The 26219-nt window shown below is 37.6% G+C and overlaps 2 protein-coding genes across 3 annotated transcripts in view; both read left to right on the top strand.

Moving 5' to 3' along the window:
• The window catches only part of LOC311431526 (myosin-IIIa-like), a gene marked incomplete at its 3' end in the record, with an annotated part of 43168 nt that extends 31180 nt beyond the window's left edge, over positions 1 to 11988 (top strand). The window contains exons 7-8 of the mRNA XM_084509064.1: positions 10500 to 10576; positions 11839 to 11988. Of these exons, the coding sequence (XP_084365190.1) occupies positions 10500 to 10576; positions 11839 to 11988 (227 nt within the window). The remainder of the gene's footprint in view (positions 1 to 10499; positions 10577 to 11838) is intronic.
• A 2374-nt stretch (positions 11989 to 14362) lies between these two features.
• The window catches only part of LOC311431525 (myosin-IIIa-like), a 73475-nt gene continuing 61618 nt past the window's right edge, over positions 14363 to 26219 (top strand). Inside the window, exons 1-3 of one of the 2 annotated variants that reach the window (XM_084509062.1) lie at positions 14363 to 14491; positions 23771 to 23870; positions 25911 to 26027. In XM_084509062.1, the coding sequence (XP_084365188.1) occupies positions 14442 to 14491; positions 23771 to 23870; positions 25911 to 26027 (267 nt within the window). In that variant the 5' untranslated portion in view covers positions 14363 to 14441. Of the gene's footprint in view, positions 14492 to 22279; positions 22437 to 23770; positions 23871 to 25910; positions 26028 to 26219 lie in introns of those variants that run through there. The other variant, XM_084509063.1, reaches the window with a different exon arrangement.

Raw genomic sequence — 26219 nt, 5'->3', positions numbered from 1 at the left:
AGATTGTTTTGAAGAGTGAAATTTTTGCTTTCGCTCAAAGGTCTGCTGCAATATTGCTTAATCTGTATAGAACTCATCCCAGTATTATTCTCAGGTCTCATAAACACCTTAATCCCAATAGAGGAATTAATGATCAGAACACGGTAAGTGAGTTTATAGTATCTACATACCAATGCTTCTGGAGATAAATTGCTAATCGAGGAGTTAGCAGATAGGTGTTTTAATTTAAATTGTCCAATCTAGACGTTTGGAATACTGTTACCAGGGAAGCATCCTCTCTCCTCACTTCCATCCAGTGTGATAACTTGGATCAACAGAGATAAACAAAATCATTCTTTTTGACTACACATAATGAGAAGTACCCAAGGGGATCAACACTACAGTTTCAGTCCCTAAATTCATTAAACTTCTAGATACATTACAAAATTTGTATTTTCCTCTGTGAGAAAAGAAGGTTGACTGAAGGCAATTTAACTACCTGAATATATGTGGGAATTAGCTGTTTAGCTGTTCTGGAGGAAAACCTTTAGGGAAGGATGTTACACCTGAGAATCTCAACAATTATGCTTCAAGTTTCCCTCTGCTGTGTCAAAACAAATAATAAATAACTGAACTTTTTTTCAAGTGTAACTGCCATGTTTTCGGTATAGGATAGAGACTTCATAGAAAAATAAACATTAAGATAAAAATAAATGTCCTGCAGCCCTTTAAAGGATGACAGCTATATAGTATTAAATAAAGAGTTGGAGACAGACAAGGTGTGAAGCAAATCCCCTTTTTATAAATATTCTTAATTACATTCACAGCTGCTCACTAGTTTTCCATGAAGGGAATGTTTTTGTTCTCACTTTTTAGAAGTCCTTTGTATATGTTTCTCAGATTTCTGGTTGCTTGCAGTTGATTCTTTATTGTTAAAGAGGCAGTTTAAAAAAAAATAAAATAAAATTACCCACTAAAGATGCAGATAAGCACTTAATAAATTTTTTAGAAACTTCTATGACATAAATCCAAATGAATTAAATCTTAGATAACTTCTGAAAGTCTTGTGACCACTCTATCTGCAGTTTGTTCTGCCTAAATATCTTTCAGTGTCTGACCTTGTTTCATCAGTTTAAAAAGACACTTGCCTGAAGTTACTTGCATGCATAGCATACCTCATCTGTAATGAAAATTCATATATTCATCTGCATCTTACAATGTGTGACCAATTTCATAGAGAGCTGGGTGTATAACATCTGCTTATGCTGACAAATACTTGCTTCTTTGAATAGTCCCTCTCAATTCAACTTCATTTCTTGAAATCAGGATGCTTGAAATTTCTTGAAATCAATCAGGGTTTTTCATGTATTAAATACAGTTAGTCTAAGACAGAATTCCCATTCCTTTGGAAATTCTGAAATGTCAAAAAATGTGCTGTTCCAAAATTGAGAGAAAATAAACTTAGCTGTATTATTATTAGTGTTTAATTTTGTTCTGACAAAGACCAGTTTCATTTCCAAAGATTTGATGTATTTCTTAAATCCCCTGCCCTTCCAGTGAGTCTGGGAGTTTGTAAGTCAGAGACTTTCATGCTTATATGTTTTTGAAAGAAGACGATCCTAGAGGTCAGCAAGCTAGACAGGTTGATGATGTGTGGAGAATCACGTGTGAGGAAAGAACCGTTCCTATCCCAAAAGTTTTGAAACATCTAAGTCATGGGGCAAGTGATTTTTTTAGCTAAAAAGAGGAGAGTGTAATACTGATGGAAAATTCCTCTTCAGCTGTGTTTTTGAGGGTTGACCTTGCAGGATGAGAGTCTTGAACAAGAGCAGAAGTAGCTTATACTTCTATGGGACTGCTGAAGCCTGCTGTCACAGACTAGAAGAATCTCAGGATGAGCAGCTGTTGCCTTGGAAATGGCCAGAAAAGAACATATAAATTGTACTCTACCACTTAGATTTTCAGTACCACTGTTCCTTGCTGAAGATCATGCTTGCCCATGCATCAGATGAAAATTCATACCACGTGTAATTGAAGTTACCCCATGTTGAAGTTACTACCATGAAAGGTCGTTGAAAAAACAGCTGAGAAAGTTGAGGGGAAAAAAAAAAAGACAGAGGTTAAACCTTCTTCTCTGGAATTATTTAAGCCTGTTTCTAACTACAAGAGATCCCATGACTCCCCCAGTTCACCTGGTATTGTCACTGGGAGAAAGGGAATCTCAGAAAGGACTGGTAATATCCATTTTCAGTTTCACTAATGTTATCTAAAAATCTCTATGGAAGTCTGTGGCTGAGCAATACATAGGAAGTTTCCAAGTTTGCTATGGGTAAAGCAGGTTCCAGTGGAAGACATGGAAAGAAGGTAATGCATTCTCACTGCTGCTGGCAGATGGTGGAAAATTACAAACTGTTCTGCACGCAGTTAATAGAATAATGACTTCAAGGGTTTCTTTAGCACTGTGGATAAAGAGATCACAATTTGCATAATTAAAACATGTATTGCAACATTAATAAAGTATATTTATAATGAAGATATTTTTTTTTTGTATTTCAGACATGCTTAGTTCGTATTTTTCTGCTTTTTCTTCAGAAGAAGTTTTGCACTTAAAAGTTGTGCGTGAATATTGTCTTGGCATTCCAAATGCAGTTTCGGATATCCTACTGTGCATGTAGCTGACACGATTTTAGCATGGATGTATAGTAGCCTAACAGATTAGCCTAACAGCAGGTTTAACTGGAGTATGACTCATTGGGGAAAAAGTAGATTAGGAAAGAGAATACTGCATTACTTTTAGACATATTGGAAAGTGGCATTACTTTGATTAATACTTGAACTATTTCTTCTGTGTAGAATGAAAGCTCAGATAAACAGAGGTCAGCTTTTGTGTGAACTATTTCTTCCACATAGTTTGGAAACTGCAGATAAATGGAGGTCAGCTTTGTTTGAAATGTAATAGGGTTTTTATTTTGCCATGGAGAAAATGATCACTCTTCTTTTAAAGCCATTTGAAGTCATCCAAAGTTAAGAGCCAACAAAATCTGAAGTTTACATTTCTGGATGGCTTTCTTATTATTCAAAATTACAATTCTGTGAAACAAGCCAAATGTAGGACATGGACTTTTTGGTAGTGTATTTTTAATGAATTAATTTCTGCTTTAAAATGCATATATAATTTCATTTAGGTAATACTAAATGAAGGTATTCAGTTCATTTCATAATTCAGTTTAGTTCATAAATTAAATTTCTTGGTTATTTCCCATCCCAAAAGAATTTGTAGTAATTCTGTCAGCATTCTCTGTTATGATTCCGTAGTGGTATGCTACTGCTTTTCTTGCAGATTATGAAATATTGATACTGCTTTACTATGATTAGTGATCAGAAACAGCTGGTCACTATAAGTCAGGTTGCATGGGTGTTTTTTTATGTTTTGTTGCATGATATTTATGCCTATTCTGATGTAGAAATATAGCCAAAATCTCTAAAATTCACTGACTATATTAAACAGGTTAAGTGTTTTTGAAGTGTAGATGAGCCAGCATTTGCTATAATGAAAAACCAAGAATAATAAAATCAGCATGTCCAAAATATTAGGGCCAATCTCAAAGTAATTAATAAGCCCATGGTAAGACTTCAGTTTAATAGATCTGCTTAATTACTCACTTCTTCTGGTTTACTGATGCATGAAGGAGGTTTCTGTTGGTCCTGTGGGGAAAGTATCTAAAATCATGGGTCAGAGGTTGGAGAGGGAACCACAGCACTGAGTCTTTCATCATGACACCTCACCAGCTCTCATGTTCCCTTGCTGTGACACAGTGCTGTGTCACTCAGAGCCCAGTACCTCTCCCTGCCGTGACCACGCTTGGTAGTTTGTTGACTGATCACAGATCAGTCTAGCAAGCCTTGTGTGACACATGGCATTGCAGAGGGACAAAAGGCTTACAGCACTGTACTGCAAATGCTTGCAGTGTGGGTTAGGCTGCATGGATTGCAAGTTGAGAGCCACCTTGTGTGCTCTCATACCATTGGGATAGGTTGGAAAGTCAATTATGAGTGATCGAAGCTGGAGTACTGAGGCATTTTGGGAAAGGTTGCTTTAATCTCTGTCCTTTTTAATATATTATAATGATTTCCAGCTTTGCATGTCCTGCTGACATTGAAGAGGTATGCAGCATGACCTTGAGTAGTTTTCCAAACTTCTGTAGATTGCTTGTCCTAGAGTAGTCAGAATACCCTATTGTGTTTCCTTCTTCTTGCCCTGCATTAGCTATAAATGCTGTATGAATCATTCTGCAAAAAATGAAACAATTAATTAAAATAATTTCATTTGAATGTATTCAAAAATAAAAATCTTTCTGCCTTTAGCTTACTTTAAGCAATGAGTCATAGCAAGACTTGTATTTGCCTTAGTCATTCTAGCATGCATCCATAATAGAGCTGTCTGCTTCACTGGTTCAGATCAAAAACGAGCTATTATTGTGTTGTCATTTCTCCATACCATATAGCATGACACTCACATGTTACTTTTAAAAAGCATTTACTAGACATCTTCTATGATGTCTCAAAAGTTTAAAAAAAAAAATAAATTTAAAAAAAAAATGAAGAAAGCTTTCTTCATGAGCAGATTGTCAAAGTGCTTTGAACCCAATCAAAGTAGTAATTCCAAATTTTTCACACCAGGGTCAGCAGGGATAAGATGGATTGCATTGACGTGAGCTGTGGAATATTTTCTTTGTTGAATGTTTAATTCTTTGTCAAAGGCTTAGTCTTTACAAACTTATTTTATGGGCCATGGGTGAATGAAAACCTTTGTGCTGTCCAGTAAAAACAAAAATAAATCATGTGGCCAAATACTGTACCCAGAATAAGCTGTTCACTCGGTCTTTTGTGTTTTTTTTCCCTACTAATTCACATAAAGTTGTCACTTTTAAACATTCAAGAAGCTTGACATAGAATGCTGGTGTCAAATGTCACAGAAGAATGAAGAAAAAAAATATCCCTTTCTGGCCAGCAAAGACTTCTTGGTTTTCACCAGGGTCACAAAATACACATCTCTTGAGCCCTTTTCTTAGTCAGCCCAGACCGTTTTGTGTCTGAGTATGGCAAGAATGAAGAAAGCCTTTCTTTTATGAAGAAAGGCTGAGAGACCTGGGTCTGTTCAGCCTGGAGAAGAGAAGACTGAGAGGGGATCTCCTCAGTGTATATAAATATCTGAGGGGTGGGGGACAGAAGGATGTAGCCAACCTCTTCTCAGTGGTTTGTGGGGATAGAACAAGGGGCAATGGCTGCAAGTTAGAGGGCAGGAACTTCCGCGCTGACATGAGAAAGAACTTCTTCATGGTGAGGGTGACGGAGCACGGTACAGGCTGCCCAGGAAAGTTGTGGAGTCTCCTTCCCTGGAGATATTCAAGGCCTGTCTGGATGCCTACCTGGGCAGCCAGCTCTGAGGAACCTGCTTTGGCAGGGGGGTTGGACCCGATGATCTTTCAAGGTCCCTTCCAACCCCTACAGTTCTGTGATTCTGTGAAGAAGGACCATCTGGAAAGTATGCTGCAATGTTCTTTTTTTTTTTTTTTTTTTTTTTTAGGTGATTAGGTGAGGTAGTTCTAGAATTCGTTGAAAGTCTCAATTTGAACTGACATATTTTTGTCCTTAGGTGTTTTAAATATTCTGTCACATCAGCATGGGTATTGCTAGTAACCCAGATAATCTTAGCAGGTAAACTATGTCATTCATATCAGGAGAAAATCTCCTGCGTTTTTTTTGTTTTGTTTTTTTTTCTTCTCCATTCATAGAGCAAAAATCCCTTTTGGGTCTCAAAAGTGGCAGTCAGCTTGAATCCAAATATGTAAGGAAGGCAACATCTAAGAAGGAGGACTTTTCTCACCAGCATACTGCACCAGATTGTGTCTAGCTGCACAAATCCCTAAGGCTCCAGAGAAGACCAGTTCTCCTGATGAAATCCACCTGGCCAATTGTGCATCAGGAAAACAAATGTTCCTGTGCATCTCTTTCAGGAAACCAGCTGAAGCCCTGAAGCATGAGATTTGATTAGAATCATTAGCGTTGTGCTGAATTGAACTGTCAGGAGCATGCGGAGGGCAGCCTATGGTCACCTGCTCTATCTAGGGCCTTGGAGAACTGGTGCAGTCAGAATTGTAGGCTTAGGGATGTTCAAATATGCCACCACACCATCCTGCCCAGTCTCCTGTAATACAAAAGTCCTCATATTTCTTAAAGAAGCTGTATTAAAACTTTTCATTTATAAAAGATTACTTTTGTCACAGGTGTAGTGAATGTTGTGCTTTTTTTTTAGGTCACTGATTGCTGTTTTATCATCTGTATGTACCCTATAATGATTCTGTATCTGATTTAGGATTTTCATTTTGTTCTCTATACTTAAAAGTGCCTTTTCTTCATCTTTAATCCATGTGGTGAATTTACTGGGAAAGCCACTGGACTTTGATTTCTTTAGTTCTCTGTGTACATGACCTATATTTTTATATTATATATTCATTGTTTTTTATCCCCCATTTACTCCATGTCTCTTAGTATTATGTTAAACACCATGGATTTTTCAACTCCTATGCAGTTCATGTACATGGTCTTCCTGGATGCTAAGCTTTTGATCTTTCTGGATTTGTAAAGGGCTGTTTGGTTAGCTTTTGGACATGCCCTATTTTAGTTAAAGATTTGCATCTGTAATGTGTGTTTTCCTGAGTGTTTGGGAAGGTCTAGTTTTCCAGTTTCCTTGTCTTCGTAATCTATTTCATCATTAAAACATCACTTGCATTAAGGCAATATATAAAGGCAGGGGATGTGGTTACAAAGGACATGGAAAATGCTGAGGCACTCAGTGTGATCTTTACCACAGTCTTTACTTGTGAAACTTATCTTTGGAAATTCCAGGTCTCTGCCACCAGTGGGAAAGTCTTGAGCAAGGAAAAACCTGTGGTAGAGGAGGATCGGGTTAGTGAGCATTTAAACAAATTAGATGTACACAAGTCCATGGGACCTGGTGGGATGGACCCGTGAATGCTGAGGGAGCTGGTCAATGCCATTGCAAGGCCACTCTTGATAATCTTTGAAAGATCTTACAAATCAGGGAAAGTTCCTGAAGACTGGAAGAAAGCTATTGTCACTCCTGTCTTCAAGAAGGGCAAGATGGAGGGTTTGGTTCACAGTCCTTTTTAGGAGGAAAAGTCACACAAAGGGGATTCTTTGTTAAGGGAATGGACACTGAAGGCACAAATGAAAGCGGGTTGTGGAAGAAGTAGCCAAATGCAGTGAGATACATAGTGTGTAGGCCCTTTGAGGTGGCTTGTGTGTTTTTATTTACAGATGTAGTGGCTAGAGTGCAAGAAATGCAGTCTCCCTGCTGTGTGCAAAATGTCAATTTAGCAGAATTTGCTGGGGCTCTCAGTTCCCCCATTAACATCAACCAGTACAACGTGCATACTTCTGTCACAGAGCATAATCATAAAACGGTGTTGTACAGCCTCCCAATTTAGATCGGAACGGTGTCTGCTCAGATCGGGTGCAAATATGAGACAAGTCTTTCCTAATAATAGGGAGATCATTTCTGCCCTATTTTTCCTTTGTTGAATGCTAAGGTCATAAGTAGGTGGCTTTACTTTTGGTTTTATTCCAATATGCCAGTTTTTGTAATGAAAAGCTTATCTAATACTCGTTGTGTAAATTTGTTATTTTTCTTTTTTTTTTTTTTTTTAAATTAGTAAACTAATGTCTGAAATAAGCAAGTAAAGTAAAAAGTATACTTTTTCCAAACATATGCACATTACTTTCTTTTGGACATTAGAAAAGATACTGTAGTGTGCATTGATGCTATTAATGCATTTATTTATTAAGCCATTCGTTTTCATAAGATTTACAATTTCTGTGTAATAAAATATTGCTTTGTGATGTATTTTTAAATCTCCATAGAAGAATATCTGACTCCTTTTGCAACAAAGCAGTAGTAAAGGAGATGGAGGAGGAGCAAGATGTTATTGTTAGAAAATGTACAAGTTAAAAAAAGCTGGCCAGCTATATGCTTGACTGGTTACTGAAATGCTAGAAGAAATGTTACTAAGTGTGGAATTACATCATCTTCTCCCCATACAGAGAAAAAGCCCAAGGAAATATCATTTTTCATAAGACCTACACTCCATAATCTGAAATGCCACTTTAGTGCTAAGAGCAATAGGATAAAAACAAACAAACAAAGCCCACCAAAAAAAAAAAAAAAAAAAGCCTAAATAAAGTAGTACTGAACAATTCAAATTCAATCAGCTTTTTACTGAAGTAAAAAAATGGGGAGGGGGGGAGGGTTCAGAAAGGAAAAAATCCTTCGGTTTATTTAATACTTACAGTTCAAAGAGAGAATAAATGTGCATAGACAGAGAAGATTGTGCACATTAATGTTCTTTTTATATTTGGCTCCTTATCTCCACTGGAAGTTATGACACTGGAATAATAAAAATTCAGTTAGTTCCTGCCTTTGCCTGCAGATCTAAATCCCAGCTCCTGTTCCAAGACTACAAAAAAAAGAGCTTAGCATAGGAGACTCCCACAACATCTAAAAAGAGACAGTAGCCTCCTTTCCCTCTAAAAGCAAGAGTCACGTAATGATGTCCTTTTGTATCACTACGATGGTGACAGACCCGTGGTGATCACAGAATCACAGAATTTTCTAGGTTGGAAGAGACCTCAAGGTCATCGAGTCCAACCTCCAACCTAACGCTAACAGCCCTCCACTAAACCATATCCCTAAGTGCTTACTCCTTGCTTTCTGAATGATGTGTTTTGCTGGAGGCTGGGAATAGCCAGAGACTCTGTAAGCCAGAAGCCGGACGTCAGACAACTCTTCAATGTAGCAAAAACAAAGCCCCTGCTCAGCTGAGCTTGAGGCAGGGTTGATGGACTTTGGGCTTAACCTCAGATTTTCCTGATTTCCTTGGTGCAAACACTGTTTTGGAATTTCTACAGGCATGCAGAGAGGAAGAGATTCAATTGTGTCAAGCCTGGAGTAAAATAAAGGGAGGCAGCCCCAAAGGCAACAGTTGTGTTTCTCTCAAAGGAAGAGGCTGACTTAGAAATCAAGATCTTGTTGCCTTATTTTGGGCTGTTATATATGTTTCTGTGTAGACAAATGTAGAAAATTTGTTGACCAGGGCTGAACTTTAAAGCTGAGCTTTAGAGCAAAAAGCAGATCAAGCCCTCTATGGTTTCTTGACTTCCAATTGAAAACAAATAAAACAAACAACAACAACAAAACAAAAACACGCTTCTATCCAGATAGAGTTTAGTGAGAGTGTTTCCACTGGACAGTTGATGTGAGTTGCTCCTATTATAAAACCATGGGGTTTTCAGGAAAGTAAAGTCAAGCATACTGAAATGAGAAAATGCAACGTGTTAAAACTGGCCAGTGGTGCTCAGTGAAGCTTCACATTTCAGAAAACAAAATGGTACTCACAGAGTGAAACTGAAGATTTTTGTTTTCTGAAAAAGAAAATGAGCTTATGTATGAAGGCAAAATAAATGAGCTTCAATGTCAATCAGAGTAAGGTTGGAAAAATGAGTAGAAAACAGTACCTTTCATCCCATCCTTGATATTGGCACTTCAGAATATGATTTTGCTGGACTTCATAGTTGGCTATGACTCATAAATTAACATAACAGTTCAGGCCTTGCTAGCTGAAGGGCTGGTTTTCTCCACATTGTATTCACCCCTTTGCACACACTAGAGGTATTTCCAACCCTTACTTCCATGCCACTTATATTTAAGGCAGGAAATGGGTGGCAGGCAGATCAGAAGTTCACTGTAGTTCACTAGAATTTCTAATATTTCAGTGTGTCTTTTACTCTAAAACCAAAAAGAATCTTTTGATTTCAGAATTCACTTTCCAACTCATGGCCTGAAATAGTTAATTCCTTAAACTACAGCTCATGTTGCAAAGCTGATTTGCAGGCATTTGATGGTGCTTTGAGAATGGGGAGACTTCTGTTTTTGTAAGCATTTTGATGTTTCACTATTTTGTTGTTTTTCCTTTATGGTAGAACAGCTAAAAGATGCAGATAAGGATCTATAGTGCTTAGCCTGAAATATATAAATAATGAAACCAAGGTCTAGTGTCAGTAATGAGCTTTAAAAGTAAAAAAGAAATAGTGGGATGTAGATTTTTTAACCTCATGAAATGCTTTACTACTCTCCTAAAACAGGATATAGAAAAACAGTAATTAGCCAGTCAAAATATATGGAGTCAGATTGCTAATGAAACTTGCACTTGGGACTAAATCTCAGTCCTGCTGAAGTTGCTGGAATCAAAGGATGTGCAGAACCTGAGCTCTGTACTTTTGAGCGTTTGGCCTATAGCAGAGAACTGGAAAGATAACATTGAAATTCACCTGCAAATAAGGTCACAGCATGACAAGACAAGTCAAGGATGGTACCATTCAGAAGAATTGTCTTGGATGGAAATAGCAGTTGCTCTGATGATAGCTTCCCTTCGTTCTTCCAGGTGTGTCTGCTCAGCTGACCAGCACTCGTCTCCGCCGGAACACCTCCGTGGGTACCCCGTTCTGGATGGCTCCAGAGGTTAGATTCAAGTTTCAAAACATTTTGTCAGTGGCATTCAAGCTGCCACATTCTGCATTTCTGCTCTGTCTCTATCTTTCTTCCTGACTACTGCACCTTTCAAAAGATATTGCTATTTCTTTTGGTGAAAATGTGTTTTTAAGCTATATTCTTAAATGTTTGCAAGGATTAAGTTAAAAGGGTCTTTATTTTGAAATTAAAAAGTTAAAGTGAGGGAGTGAGAAGTTGAATTGTTTACTAAAATGTTAAAGGGGAAAGAGTACTACCCTTAATCCTTTCCAACTTCTCAAACTATGCCAGGGATCTCATCTTCACTTGGAAGGAAGGAGCCTAGGGTGGTACTGCGATATGTTATGACTTATACTTTTAAATTTCTACACCTGGGCAGTTTTTAACACAACCTATTCATAGCTGACAGCAAGAAATTAAAGATGTTATTTTGAATAAATAAGATGCATTGTGCATCTTTGGCAATTTTTCCAGCCTGAAACTGAAAAATATAAATACACATTTTAAGATAAGGCAGGACAAATTTTAGTTATTAATAAGCCTATGTACTTAGTCTCTTTGCGTGCACACAAACACATGTACGCACACATACATATACATCCGTTTATAATACATGAAATTACTCTGTCTATATGCATGTATTCTTATAAACATGCTCTATTTATACACATTTGCCTAGACCTGTAGGTAATTCAGCTGGCATTGTGAATGAAACAAAATGTATATGAAATTAAATATATTTGCTGTAATATCTGGTAGCAACTACATTCTTGATAAATTAGTTTCATCTTTAAATTGTCTGAATTGGCTGAATAAGAACCCAAAGGGAAATAATGAAATCAACTCCTGCCTTCCTTCTTGTTTCACTTTATACAGGGAGCAACATAACTTCATTAGTTCTTTTTCAAGAATAATCCACAGATAAGAGGTTTATGTTTGCTGAGTTTCCTTTTTCTTCCCTCAGCCATGGGTGCAATTTTCCACCTTAAACTAAATAAGCTGAGGATTTACACCCTTTTGTCAGATCAGAGGACATCTGACTAGATAACAGGCTGGTGCTCACAAAAGACCAACTTTCTGTAGTTTTAACCTTGCTTTTTCAGCAGCAGGGTTTTTTAACTTCCTAAACGTGTGCAGTTCTGATTATTTCACCCACTATCTCCATCCTGTAAGAGATTCCCTCAGCTGTGGGCATGCTGTTAAATTCAGATATCTGACTTTACAGTGACAGACCAAGTCTTTTCCTCTAACAGGTGATTGCCTGTGAGCAGCAGCTAGATAGCTCCTATGATGCCAGATGTGATGCATGGTCCCTGGGTATTACTGCAATAGAGTTGGGAGATGGAGATCCACCCCTTGCTGATTTGCACCCTATGAGGGCACTCTTCAAAATACCAAGGTAATATCTTGATGTGTTTATTTCTTGCCTGGTTAGGATGAACTTTAGCAGGTACTTTCTTCAAACTTAGACTATTTAAGTATGTACAATTTCTTTACATTGTTTATACTAGAAGGTTAGAAATACTTTGTCCAGATACATTTTCTGAAGGCTTAGATTCAACCATGTGCACCCATTGAGAAGTTCAGAGATGATTTGGCTACGTTTGAGACAAAGGCATAGTTTTTTGCTCTGTGGACTGTTGCCCAATGTGCACAAGAAGAAGACTCAGCTGAGTCCCATATACCCTGTTCACACATATTCTCATTCTGCAGATGTGTTGTGATAGGAATGTAGAGACTTTAAGGACAGCCCCACAGCTGTCCTTAAAAGTTATCACATGTCCTTTGAAGCAAGGTGTTCCACCACTCACATAAATGTAGTCCCCTACCTTTCATTAGCTTGTGCTGCTCCTGCCAGCTTCAGTGTTGCTGTCCTCAGGCAGTGTATCTACCAACTTGTTTTGCACTTTCTTTGAAGCTGGAGATAAAAGTACTCAAAGTACCACTTACAGTGTTTCAAACAACATCAGTCTCAAAAGACTATAGGGGATGATCATACAGCAGCTAGTGGACTTTACTCTAACAGCTGAAGTAATACCACAACATTTGAGACCATGTTGCATATATGTGTTTCAAGTCCTTTTCAGCAAAGTCACCTAAATTGGTTTAAATTACCTTCAGTTTTAAGAAATCTTGGCTGACTTGGCACTGAAGCAGAACATGAATGCTCTTCTCACCTCTATTTTCTACTGAAAAAGCAGTAAAAACTTTTGTGGCCGGTAATTTTAGCTAGACCTTAAAAAAAAACATCAAGCTTATACCCTTAGAAATACTGTGAGCCTACCCTTTCTTCCTGGAGCAAATAAAAGACCAACACCTTTTAAACTAGTTAAGAAAAATGTGGAAGTGCTAGAGTTAACATCAAGCAGCACTTGAAGAAAGCAGTTACGATGACTAACCAAAAATAGACAGAAAAGGAGTCACCTCATATGTAGTTGATTCCTTTGGTCCAAGTGACTACACTCAGTAGAAATGGCTTTTCGGAATTGAAGAAGACTGTTAAAACAATCAGAACCACATTAACACCTAGAATAAACAGTTTTAACTCAACAGCCAAGAAAAAAGTATTTATCTACAGTATATCTGTATCTAGTCCTTCAGCTGACTTCTGATTATCTTCTGATGAATCAGAAATAGTTAATAAAGAGTTACCTTCTTCTGACACTTTGTTCAGCAATCTGATTAAATCAGTCCTTCTGGGAAAACTTAAAATAGATTTTCTTTTAAAAATTCTCTTAAGAAAGTATATTGTTTCAGGCTCGAAAAGAGAAACTTGCCATTATAAGTGAATAGTGATTAATGGTTTCTTATTTGCATTTCTGTTTATTGATTAATTGAAAAAATACAGTAATTCTTAGCTACGCTTGGTAGATCATCTCCTTGCTATTTCTTCTTCTTAGTTATGTAAAGCAGGAGAACCACCAAGGTATTGTGTCATCTGCCCATGCTCCTTTTACCAGTGGAAATCAATATCTTTTTTTTAGTGGCCTTCTAAAACTCATTACTCAGCCTGCCTCCACACATTGTTTTTGTCAACTGAGTAGCTTATTAACTTATTGTCACACTGACCTTTGCAGGAATCCTCCTCCAACGCTACAGCAGCCTGAACTGTGGTCATCCGAATTCAATGACTTCATTAACAAGTGCGTAACAACTGAGGCCACTGTAACTGAATATGGAATGTGTAAATGTCAGGTGTAAAATATCATTGTACTCTCTGTGGAAATGCGTTGCTGCTAATATTTTTCTTACTCTGCTTCCTTAAATTGTAAAAAGGAGAAAAGTTTTGGGTGGGTGTTCTTTGTAGATAGATATGTAACATTTTTCATGTTAAGCTTTTGCAAAAAAATGAGCTCTAGACTAAGTGTCTCAGATTAGCCTGGACACTTTAGTACATGAATGTAAGAGTTTTACCTAAGGAGTAATCAACATATGCACTCCTAGATTGCAATTGTAGTTTTACTTTGTCTTTCAAATGAGGCTCCAGGTTTGAAATGTGAAATAACATGCTAACACACTTGATATTTATGTTTTTCTTGCAATTTCTTAATTTGAAGAATATTTAGTTTCATAACGTAGTGATTTAACTTCTTAGCCATATCAATTCTGTGAAAACTTCAAGTTTCCAGTATACATCTGTTATGATTAAGATGGATGTATTTATTATGAAGGTATGAGTGAACTACAGACAGGCACTTCAAAACTTATCAGTGAGCCCTGAATGATCATACATTTTTTCTGTCAGCACAGGTGCTTGACTAAAGATTATGAGAAGCGCCCAACGGTATCTAGTCTTTTGCAGCATGATTTTATTAAGCAAATTGAAGGAAAGGAAAACGTGCTACAAAGGCAACTCATGGAATTTATCGATGTTCATCAACAAATGGGAGTCACTGAAAAGGCAAGGTAAAAATAGCTAAAAAGTAGAACAGTTGTGCAGCCTCTATACTTTCACTGTTTCCAAATGGCTAGTGCTCAGAGAAAAAATCACCTCTTATAACTTCAGCTGACTGAAAAATAAGGTGTTTAATTTGGGGGACCCCCTGTAGAGCCAATGCAAAGCAAGGGACATCATGATTCACATGTGGGACGAGACAATCTTTAGAAGCGCTCCCCTTTTTCCTGTGACTCTTAGCAGTCTTAGCAGATTAGCTATCAGAATGCTAAGGTTAGGTGAGATGAATGTTTTGAGTTCTCTCACATTTCCATGGTTAATGTTTTGTCTCAGTATGCTAAAAGTAAGTAATCAAGTTCTTGCAAGAATCAGATGCTACAGACTGAGACCACTAATAGTGGTACCAGGATTTGATTTCCAAATTAAAAAATATTTTATAAAATGCTTATGTCTTATTGAGTAGACGTTTTCTTTCTTCTACTAGCGTTTAGTAGTATCAATTCTGCATAAATCACTTGGCGCCTTGTGGCTTTTACTTCAAACAACTGAAAATGTCTTGGCTCAATATTGCAATTAATTAAAAAAAAAAATCCACTACACTAACATAGTGTGTCAAATGTGAAATCCAGTAGAAGATTAGTATTGATATACTGCTGGTGTGATGTCTGCTGTGCTTCAAGGTAAATGATGATAGATGTTTAAAATATTACTAAAATCTGCCACATTTACTTTTACACATATTTATAGTAACAATATATAAGACAGTCTTCAGTTCTGATCTTGGAGAATTTTATGATATACTCTGTCATTTGAGGATAATAATAATAATAAATATATTTCTAAATAATTTTTCATGTTCAGGCTTTTTCAGACTCAGTGGAAGTGGATGTGAAATGAGCAGTAGTTTCTCTTTTCTGGCATTTCTATGAAAACCTATGCAATTGACTTTAAATTTAAGTCTCAGACTGGATTTGTATGTTCTGTATGGTGCATACTTGACATTTGCTTAATCCAGAAAGATTCTGAAACTGAAATAAGCTCGTTAGATAGTGCTGAGCACTCAAACAATGCCCCAAACTTATATATATTTGTATATTTATAAAACCTGGGACAATTAAATGTGGTAAAATAAATCCAAAACCCTAAGCAATATGAACTTAAATCCTGATTACACTTGTGAGACTCGTCCTTTCAATGCCTGTCATTTTTGAAAATCAAGCTTCTAAGACAGTTAAGTATTTTGAGCTTTTTTACACATTTTATAAAACTTATGTTTTCTATCAAGTCCTATTCTGTTTGCTTGTTCTTTCTTTTCCCTAAAATTCTTCATTTTTCATCAGTCAAATTACATGAGTTTTCTTTTCCTATGCAATCCAAGCATAAAGAAAGTGTCCCAATTTGCTTGTGCATAGAGCAGTCAAATGGCAGGGGAACAGAACAATCTGTTGGCACTTCTCTCTCCTTTTTAGACTGTGCTTTTCTAACTGACTACTCTTCATATGAAACAGAGTTTAAGGAAGTATATTACTATAAATTTCATTTGCATTGATTTAACTAAATCTTTTCCTACCTGAGATCTAGGTACTATGTTTCAAGGTACTATGAAAGACTGCAAGTTAAAGTCACATTTTACAGTCACTGTACATTTAGTCACTTCAGCTTTAATATGTTTATTGAGTACATTTGTAGGAAGATTGCCTTTTGCAAGCAGTGAATGTATAAAAAGATTAACTATCTCCCAGAAACAGCAAGAATACCCATTTTAATATCTATTGTTATCCCTGTATAAGCAAGAACAGCAGTAATTGTTTTCCAGTCACTGCAATTGTAGTAAGTATAACATTTCACTTTAGAAGAAACGAGAATCCCAGGCCTGTAAAGGATGTTAATATAGAACAGCATTTTTTTTCTTCTGTTGAACAGTAAAAGATTGTACAATGATCTCTTAATTCAGTCATTGTACTTTTCTAAAGGTCTTTAAATCCAAATTTGACATATCTTCTGACCTTTAATCTGCACAGAGCAAATGGTGTAAGCAGAAGTCTGTACAGAAGTGTCAAGTGAATCTCATTCAGAGTCAAGACACAGGCTGTGTAGTGACTAGTCACAGGGCTTTGTTTTAAAATCTCCTGGCTTTCTTTTCTTGATTAGTCTGTTCTGGGACTGTTTATACACTGCTGTGTTAGGGCCCTACTGTGGAATTCTTGAACTTTCACCAGTTGCTGGCAACTTTCCTTGTAATGCTCCATCCTGATCTCCATCTGTCTCTCTCAGTCCCTAATTTGAAGGCAGAGTTCTCCTGCTGGCTGTCACTGGGAGGCAGGTAGCTAAAGGGACTAAAGAACCCTTCCTTCCACTGAGGGGAGAAATCCTCTTGCTTGTGTAGTGTTATGTAAATGGGCACAGTGTATAAACTCAAGAAATTTGGCTGATTTTTTAGTTCTGTGGTTCTAAGAAACTCGGTAGGGTTGGCTTAAAGTTGAAAGTAAGGAATCTAGTTATTTTCTCAGTATGTGTTTCCTCTCCTCTTCAAATTGCACTTTATTAATACTTTTCTTTTTTAGTTAAAAAAAAAAAAAAAAAGAGTAAAACACTTGAAAATTAACAGCTGAGGTCCAGCCACTGGGTCTTCCCATGTTCACTATTCTTGTTTTCACTCAGTATCTCATCAATCACCCTTCTTGACCAGTGTGCCTAAGTGTAATTTGGCTCTGATTGCCCCCTGCAGTGGCAGTTTGTTGTGGTTGTGATATTGTCTTGTTGCTTGCTAAATGTGTGGTTGGTACAGTTCAGAGAGAAGAGATCAAGCTAGGTTACGTCACATTCTCAGAGGGTGTTTTTGTTTGTTTGTTTGTTTGTTTGTTTGTTTGTTTCTTTGCAGAAGGCCAGATCCTCAGATAAAATATTTGTGTACTATGTCTGCTCAGGACGGGTTTGTAATCTCTAGACAAGGTGAAGTCACCTTATAGTTATTCCCATTAGCATCATTGTTCCTGAAGTATTTTCTAGCATTTACCATTCTTTGAGTTATTAGGGCATTGCACCAGGCTGTTTTACCAAAGGTGAACCTGGTTTTAGATAATTGTGCTGCATCCTTTCCAAACACCTAGCAAGAGAAACAGATCACAGAAAATAAGACAAATTCTACCATGAAGAAACAGTAACCTCATTTGAGCCTTAACATTCACTTTTGGGCACTGCTTAAGTTTCCCCTTGATTTTAGCCAATCCCTCAATCACATACTTATATTTTTCTAAGTCACATGTATAGCCACTAAAAGTTATAATTACTGATCAAAATAATTATTAGAAATGAGTGCTGCAGCATATACCCAAAAGCTGTTCTAAAAATACACTTCTCACCAGGCCAATTGAGGGGAAAAAAAACTGCATTGTAAAGAGTTTTACTTTGCAACAGAAATAGCTGTCTTTGAAATGGCCTTCAAGAAGTGTCGCATTTACACCTGACAGTCAGGCTTGCAATACTTTCATCTTGAGTTGTTTGGCTCTCTTAATCTTGACTGCTTTTACAATAATCTCTGCAGAAATATGCAATGATTAGTATAACGTGTATTTCCTGGGAATTGTGACTCATTCCAGAATGAGCTGTATATGGGAGGGATATGCACTGCACCTAGATTTCAGCAATCAAGTAGACCCCAATTATCTTTATATGCCCTCTAAATAAATGTGGGAAAGAGGCTGGTTCTGCTGCAGAGTGATTCACAGCAAGGACTTTTGGCTGAGCTGAATTACTCTCCTAAGAGTTTGTCCTGCTGTGTTGACCATGTAGGGATGAAAATTCAAAAGTACAGCTAAACAGTTTAACTGTCTATTTAACTTTTTAACTCACTCTGTTTAACTCTTTGGAAACTTTAGGGAGGTAACTTCATAGAAATTCACATACGAGAGCTCAAAGAGGCTTGTCATTTTATTCACCAGTATTAAAAGCAGAGTGCCATATCATTTTCTTCCATGACTTTCCTTGAGTGACTGCCCAGACTAGCGTGTCACTTATTTCTTGGGGGTTCCCTTGCTCTTTCTCTCTTTGACTCATCCTGCCAGTTGAAGCAACTGATAACAACCCTCAAAGCTAAATTGTGCAGGGCAAAATGTAGCGGAGAGTAGAAGGTCGCCACACTAGCTTGAGGAAGGTAGTATGAGGAGCAGAGTAAGACAGCTCACACAGAGTCTAGTACTGACTCGGTCAAATCTGTAGCAGAGTAAGGGATAAAACCTCAGGCTTTGGAGTTTCAGACTAATCCTGGACCACTTCAAGCCACTTCTTCCTCTCCTGTGGTTCAGAATGGGTTTTGTTGTACCAGCAGGGTGTGTATTACTGCAGTGAGGATGCTCTTGTGTAGATAGCTATGCTGTAAACTGCTCTCAGGCAATAAAGAGTTTCTGGCAACACAGGCCTTTGAATAAGCAGATCACCAGTCCTGTGTGCTTCCAGGTAATACCCATCTCCAGAGCAGAATAGGAATGTGGTTCCAGTCTCCTTCCATACAATACAATGGACAGCAGTAATGCCTAAATGGAGAATAATTTAACTCCTGATGCAAAACAGGAGAAGAGAATTCCTCCTGCTTTTAGGAGGCTCCCTTAGAGTAATTCACAGTTGCATCAGTCCACTTGCTCAGCAACTCATTCCTCCTGCAGGTGGGATACCTCACCAGGCATTGCTCATTTTTGAAGCTTCCCCATTGCCCTCTCAGCATATTTCTGAATGTCAAACATGGGCCCAACTCATGAGGGCAATAAAGAACCGATCCAAAACAGATATTATAGATATCTTATTTACTTTGTTAAGAACACACATTTTTTCCTGAAATTTGCCAGGGATACAGCCATTCATTGAGCCTACTACAAAGGGCCAGTAACCTACATGTTTGCAGGGCATGGTAAACCAGCAAAGACTCTGGCAAACTTTGTACTGAGCCAAACATGACCCATCTGGCTGGACATGGGCCACCTCTGAATCAAAAGTCCTGTAGCTCTGCTTAGCAGCAGTGTGTTCTCAGCAAGATTGCATAAGTCTGAGCACAGCTCCGAGTGGAGCTGGTGCTGTGCAGTCACTTAGACACAGAGGGAGCACAGGTCTGTCTGCAAATCATTGTGCACATGGAGTTGGAGTTTATCAGTACATTCTTCTAAATTCAGATTTTGCATAGATGTAAGACTGTAGTTTTATTTGAGTGTATTTCACCAGATACATCCATTGCAGACATAATTTTGATTTTAAATCTGAATTAACGTTGCTCTTCACAGGCTCTACAGAAACAGAATCACCAGCAATTACAGATCCTATACAGATTTCTCTGTGTTGCTTCTTTTTTGTTTGACACTTGTAATATTTGTAACAGCTGGGAGGTGTACAGCTGTTACTACCTTCCTGTTACAGAAAACTTGATTATTTTTAGTTTCTTCTTTACACCCAGACTAAGGCCAGCCCTTTTCTTGTCACTTCTTAGACTGTAGATGATTCTCCAACCAGTTTCGGCAGAGAGTTCAACAGGGCATCATGAGTCACACTTCCCTTTTCATGGTATTTTTGGAACTATCAGAAATCTCTTAAATGCATTCTGACAATGCGAAGAAGAAAAAGCTGCAGTTCCCTCACTTTGATTTAACTGAATCTTGAAAGACAAGAATGGGGGAATGTGGAGGACACACAGGAACAATGCTGCCTAGACTCATTTTCTTGTTCATGCTGGGTTGATGTTTCTGGTCTTTAGCTGCTTCAATTGCTTGCTGAGCACGGCTGTGAGATCTAATGCCTCCAACAAATACATTCTGATCAGAACAGAGAAAAGTGCTTATTTTGGTTCATAATGTCGATGTGCATGATGGTAATGAAATTTCAGCGTAGATGTCAACAGCACTGATGCAGGGTTTTTTGAGTGGTTGCAGTTTTAGCAAGTGAAGCAGTATAACTGCCCTTGAGGGGTCTGTGTCCTTTGACAACAAAACAGAAAAATATTGTGTTCTGCAAATCTGCTGCTCTGCTGTACTCCGAGAATGGGAAATATAATCTGGTTTAACAAGCACTACTGTTCTCATAATGTCAGATGAAGAGGATTACATGAGAATCAATTTTATGTAATTAAACTCCTCTGGCATAAATAAAAATTGTTTTCTTAAAAGAAAAAAAGAAAAAAAAAAGTTAGGAAAAGAAAAGGCTCCATGAGTACAGCATTCCCCTCTCCCTTCTTGCAGAGCAGTTGTTAACCTCCTACATTAAATGAAAAAGGTAATTGAAACAAATCTTGGGAACTATCACACTCCCACTGGTGCACAGTAACATCTTCCTCTATTCAGTGTTTAAGAAGTCCACCAGAAATGGAAAACATAAGTTAATAGATGTCTTGTTTTGGGTTGTTCTTTGGCGATGGATAGAACAGAACAGCAGAGCTTGACACAGTACTGCAGTTCCCACACCTTTCCCTTGTGCAAGTTGATAAGTCTTTCTCAAAGCCATGGTGATATTAGATGCATCCTCTGGACATAAAATGACCTTCTTGCAGGAACAAAGGAGAAATTGCTTCAGCTGCCCAAACTTAAATTATCAAATGAAGAGGATAAACAAGAGGAAGTATAAATAGAAGAAGCCTGGGTTACAAAGGAAAGAGATTTCTGTTGAGGGGATAGGATTTTGCCTGCAACTCTGGCTTTGAATGCAGTGATATTCTTTAATGGTAAATGGAAATCAAGCAGTGGCAAGCCATGCAGGGCTGAAGAGTCAATTTAAAGTTTAATATTACCACAGTCTTTTTAATATAACTTGCGGCTACATAAAACCAAAAGTTGTCTCACGGTGCTATTGCAAGGATACATGTACAGTACTAACAGGACAGCTCTTGCAGTACAGATGGGTTCCAAAGGAAATGGAAGTAAAGACCAGATCCAGAAGACATTTAATTGCTTTACATCAGGTCCATCCCTTTCAATGCTGCTTGCTTGTGTGTTTTCTGCTTCAAGATATTTGAATACATGCAAAATTAGAGCCCAGTTATGGATTCATTGCAGCAAAAGTTGCTTTTGTGTCTCCCAGAGATACACTCTCTTCTTGACTTTCTCTGTTTATTTGCACTGCTTATGTGGAAATAGGCACATGCATTGCATGTCACGTGTTGCATGGTAGTAATAAGGCTCTGTTACTGGACTGTGTAGTAGTCCCATTGCTTTTTCACCTCTGTGTAATTCAGCTTCACAATCATCATTACAGCTGGGTCTCCAACCAGTCTTTTTGGCCTGTAGTAAATACTAAAGGAAAGAAAGCATTTGGAAGGGGATTGCTTTCCTGCACAAGTCCAGGGTCCTAATGACAGTATGAGAGTAGTCTGCAAAATATCCAGGAATAAAACTGGCAAAATTTGCCTCCTGTCCTCCATCAGTGCAGTGCAGATTCTGTTTATCCATGTTGTTCATTGTACTTTCTGGACACTGAGCCTCCTACCCACAGCCTTGGGTACTGGGCTGTGATACTGGGACAAAGACCATGAAACTGTGCTGGCTCTTGCAATGAAGTCTGACATGTTAGTGTCTGAATCTTAAGGTTGCAGCATTAGTCATCTGTAGTGGCTGGGAAACTCCTGTCTTTGTGCTACAGACAAAGGAAAGGCTCCAGTGATAGCTGACACCTGCCTGAGAGAGGAGGAAACTGCACTATTACTGGCACCTGGGTAAGGACAGGCCGCTCTTTCACCCTCAGAGAGCGATCATTACAGACAAGAGAAGCTGAAAAAAATGCTAGATGAAGTGCACTCGTGCCTGCACTTCCATCACTCAGATCTTGATTACACTCACAGTTTGGGAGGGCATCATTTGCCCATTTTTTCCAGCCCATCTTCTGGCCTGGCAATCAACAAATAATGCCAACTGGTGCCTGCTTCACTTTCTGCACCTGCAGCCCCGTCAGCAGACAGCCTGCCTGAACTGAACTAGCACCCATGAAGTAGGTGATGTGGATGTCGTCTGTTACCTGCAGTAAATCTTACTGTGAGAGTTCAGAAGATTCTTAGCTTCTGTCAGCATCATGTTTATTCATTCTAGTTTTCAATATCAGTATCATTGCCTCTTTCTCCTGTCCACTGCTACATATATTACAGGTCTTGTCTGGGTAGAAAACATCTGTCTGCTTTTACTTGTGCCAAATGTCAAAATTAAGGGATTACCCTGACCTTGTCTGGAGTTGAGGTAAAAAGTGATTGTGTTTCATACAACACAGTTCCTCTGCTGTCTCAGTTTACCAAAATATATACTCAAGGGGAGTGAGATCATATCAGGAGATTCAATTTACTTAGTAGTCTTCTGTCATATTGCACATCTTTGATTTTGTTTTTGAACTCTCCTGTTACTTACCCAGTGTCCCTTTCCTGATTTTCCTCCATGTCATAGAGCAAGTATAATTGACATAAATTGTAAATCTATTTATTGCTGTTTTCACTGAGTTTAGCAATGTCTTTTCTTTTGGGTAGACAACAATCCAACTTGGGGGGAATGTTCTTGCAAATTTCTGTAAGACTACATAATATATTATTATTATTATTATTATTATTATTATTATTATTATTGAAAGGGAGAAGAAATTTTATTTTAAAATAAACTTTATTGAAGTTTAATCCTGATAAAGAGATTTGAAGTTTTGAAATGCTTCTTTATTGTGTACGCTTTCTTTCCTGTGGAGTCCAAGTAAATTATTCTGGGTCAGGATGTATTTCACATATTCCAGTGTTTCTGTAGCACTTTTCTCAACAGTGCGACCATCTCAACCAGGCTTTAGGGCACTGTCATTACTAAGCTAGATATGTTATCATCCTGAATGCTTTTTCTGCATAATTTTTACCACGTTATTTCATCATACACCCCTGTTTTTGTCCTATCCATAATGTTTATGTGGGTCATTTTTCTTTTTAAAGACAAGTGCTAGAGTTTGACTGTTATATCCTTTATAAATATATTATTATTTTTTTATTTTTTTTTTGTACTTCATAGCTCCAGTCCTGCATCTGATGTAGGCATATGATCAAGTAGGGGATAGTACAATGAAAAAGTGCTTAATGGTATCAGTTGTGGGATCAGAATAGAAATTTTTAATTCTCAAATACAGATGTGTGTTGTATCAAAGAAAAAAAAAAAAAAAGTCCTGCTTTTCAAACATCCATGTTTTTGAGTTTGGAGCAATGGAAAGGTGGAATATTTTAGCTGAATTGCAGTCAAGATGGTTACAGATGCAAGATCTACTCTGCGTTTCCTTTCATCAAAAAATTGTATGTCTCTCTTTTCTAGGTTTGAACGTATTCATACAAAGAAAGGGAACTACACTAAGTCACTAGTTTCAAACCAAGAAGAGGTAGATGATTTAGCTACCCTGGAGGTACTGGATGAGGTAAGAACATCCTTTTTCATGTTTCCTGAAGAAGTGTAATCAGGTATTAAATCACAGTGATGAGCTTGATATTCAAGTTCATATATACATGTATTACCACATTTCAATGTGTAAGTGTACAATAGCCATTTACTTGCTTATGCCAAACATCTTAAATGAGATTTTCTGTGTCCAGAGTGGTTCTAACTCCATACTAAAACTTTCCCTGCAGTCAAAGCCTCAGACTGAGCAGTATAGTAGCACCATTTGATTGACTCGATCTGTATCACTGGATTTTATTCCAGGAACAAGCACGTTCTCATCTGTTGCTTAGACATCTAGTGTTGTCCTAGCTAACTGTGGCTGTTTCCTAGGCTGGGTTCCCACTGACTTATTTTGGTGTGGAGATGCACTGACATCAATTTATGTCAGCTGAGTCTCTGACCTGTCAATGCTTTCTGTTGAACTTTTGACTTGGTGGTTGATAGGAATCTCACTTGTTTGTCAAAGGTCAGAAGTGACTCCACTATGTTCAGGGAAGCACATGTAAGAAAGGAGGGAAATCTGTTGTGTTTATAGCGTAAGTTTCAAAACCCCAGAGAAGAATCAGGCCACAGCACATTATCTGCAGGTCATAGAGGCCATCAGTAGTTGTAAACAAACTGTCATTTTTCCTTTACCAGGCTGTTCATAGGCTGGTGCATACTATAATTCACATCCTCCTTTCCATAAGATTTCTCTGGTACATTGTATCTTTGTCAGTCCAGAATACTAAATGTGGCTCTTGAGCTGGTAAGTTACCTAAAGTGAACAGCCCATGGAACTTCTTCCATCATCCAAGAGTTTAGTAATAGTAGCTTAATGTTTAGTTAATGTAATTGAGCTAATCCAGGTTTCATCTGCTTCACAAAGCTCAGTTTTAAGCATTTTTGTATTAGGTATAATCATATCCTATCAATACTGCTCTTTGTCTTTGGCAATGAAGTGTATAAAAAGTCTAAGCAAAAGAGAAAACAAAACAAAACAAAAATAAAAAAACAACAGACAAGCTGAAAGTGTATCCTATCACCTCAGAGGTGAAACATTCTCAAGAAAGTCCTCAGGGAATCACCACCTAAAGGCATCATTTGACTATGTGGTATTTTACACAATCCGATCCAGTTTATAACCTCTTTCATACATGAACAACTGCTTCATAGAACTCCTCAAACCTCCTCAAAAATAACGGAATAAGGTCTTAATATTTTCATATATAACTCAGTTTTCATATATAATTCAGTTCATATATAACTCAAACCAACCTCAGTCTCGAGGTTGGTTTGAATTTCTTCAGCCAGATGTATGTTCTGTTTTGATTGGAAATCTAACTAGGCCCTTTACATGCTCAGCTATGTATGTAGACTGTTCAGGGTAAGTTTGTCAATGGAATGGTTATGCCAATAGGGGGGCTTTTTTTTTTTTTTTCCTTGTTTCAGAGAGAATTGTCTTTGCAGGAATAGAGACTGATTGTTAATAATAGGTAGTCAAATCACAGTAGAGACTGGTTGTTAATATAGGTAGATAACTGATTGCTTTCATTAACAGCATCCAAACAGTTGAATAACTGTGTCCTATCCTAACTGGCAGTAATGTTAGGGCAGCTCTAATGGCAGTTATGAACTCAAGCATAAGGCTTTTGCTCAATGAGTTACATGAAGCTGTAGTGTTAGAAATTAACATGGGATTGTCACATGATAAGCTTTGATTAATGGAATTAAAGCACTAATTATTAACTAATTTTTCAACAGCCATTTGGGGATCTGTAAATGTGTATTGTTCAAAGAGAGATTGAACACAAGAAATTATGAATGCCAGGGTGTTTGAAAGTATCAGAAAGATCACTTCTGATCAAGATCATTTGTATTCCTTACCATTAATGCCTTCCATCTCTTTTCTACTCACTCATTGTAACTACATAAATGTTTTGTACATTTTCCTAATATTCCTAATATTCTTTTTTTTTTTTTTTCTTTTTTTTTCTTTTTTTCCTATGAGTCAATGTTCCTATTCTTTCTCCATCAGAATACAGTAACAGAGCAGTTGCAGAAAGGTTATGCCAAGGATCAAATCTACACATATGTTGGGGACATTCTCATCGCTGTCAATCCATTTCGGAATGTAGACATTTATTCTTCACAGGTGTGAAAATCTAGGTTTGGTTCTTTTTTACTCACACTGATTTCCATTAAAATATGAATGTTCATGTTAAATATAAAGTAAGACCATTCTTGAGATTTGTTTCAGTTTGCTCTGAAAAACAGAATTAGCAATACAATAGTTCCTTCAACTGCATGTTGACACACGTCCCTATCATGTTGAATTTCAGCATAG

This window comes from Aythya ferina (genome assembly GCF_964211825.1).
Source record: "Aythya ferina genome assembly, chromosome: 2".
NCBI classification, from domain to species: Eukaryota; Metazoa; Chordata; class Aves; order Anseriformes; family Anatidae; genus Aythya; species Aythya ferina.
This window is presented reverse-complemented; position numbering and strand designations above follow the sequence as displayed.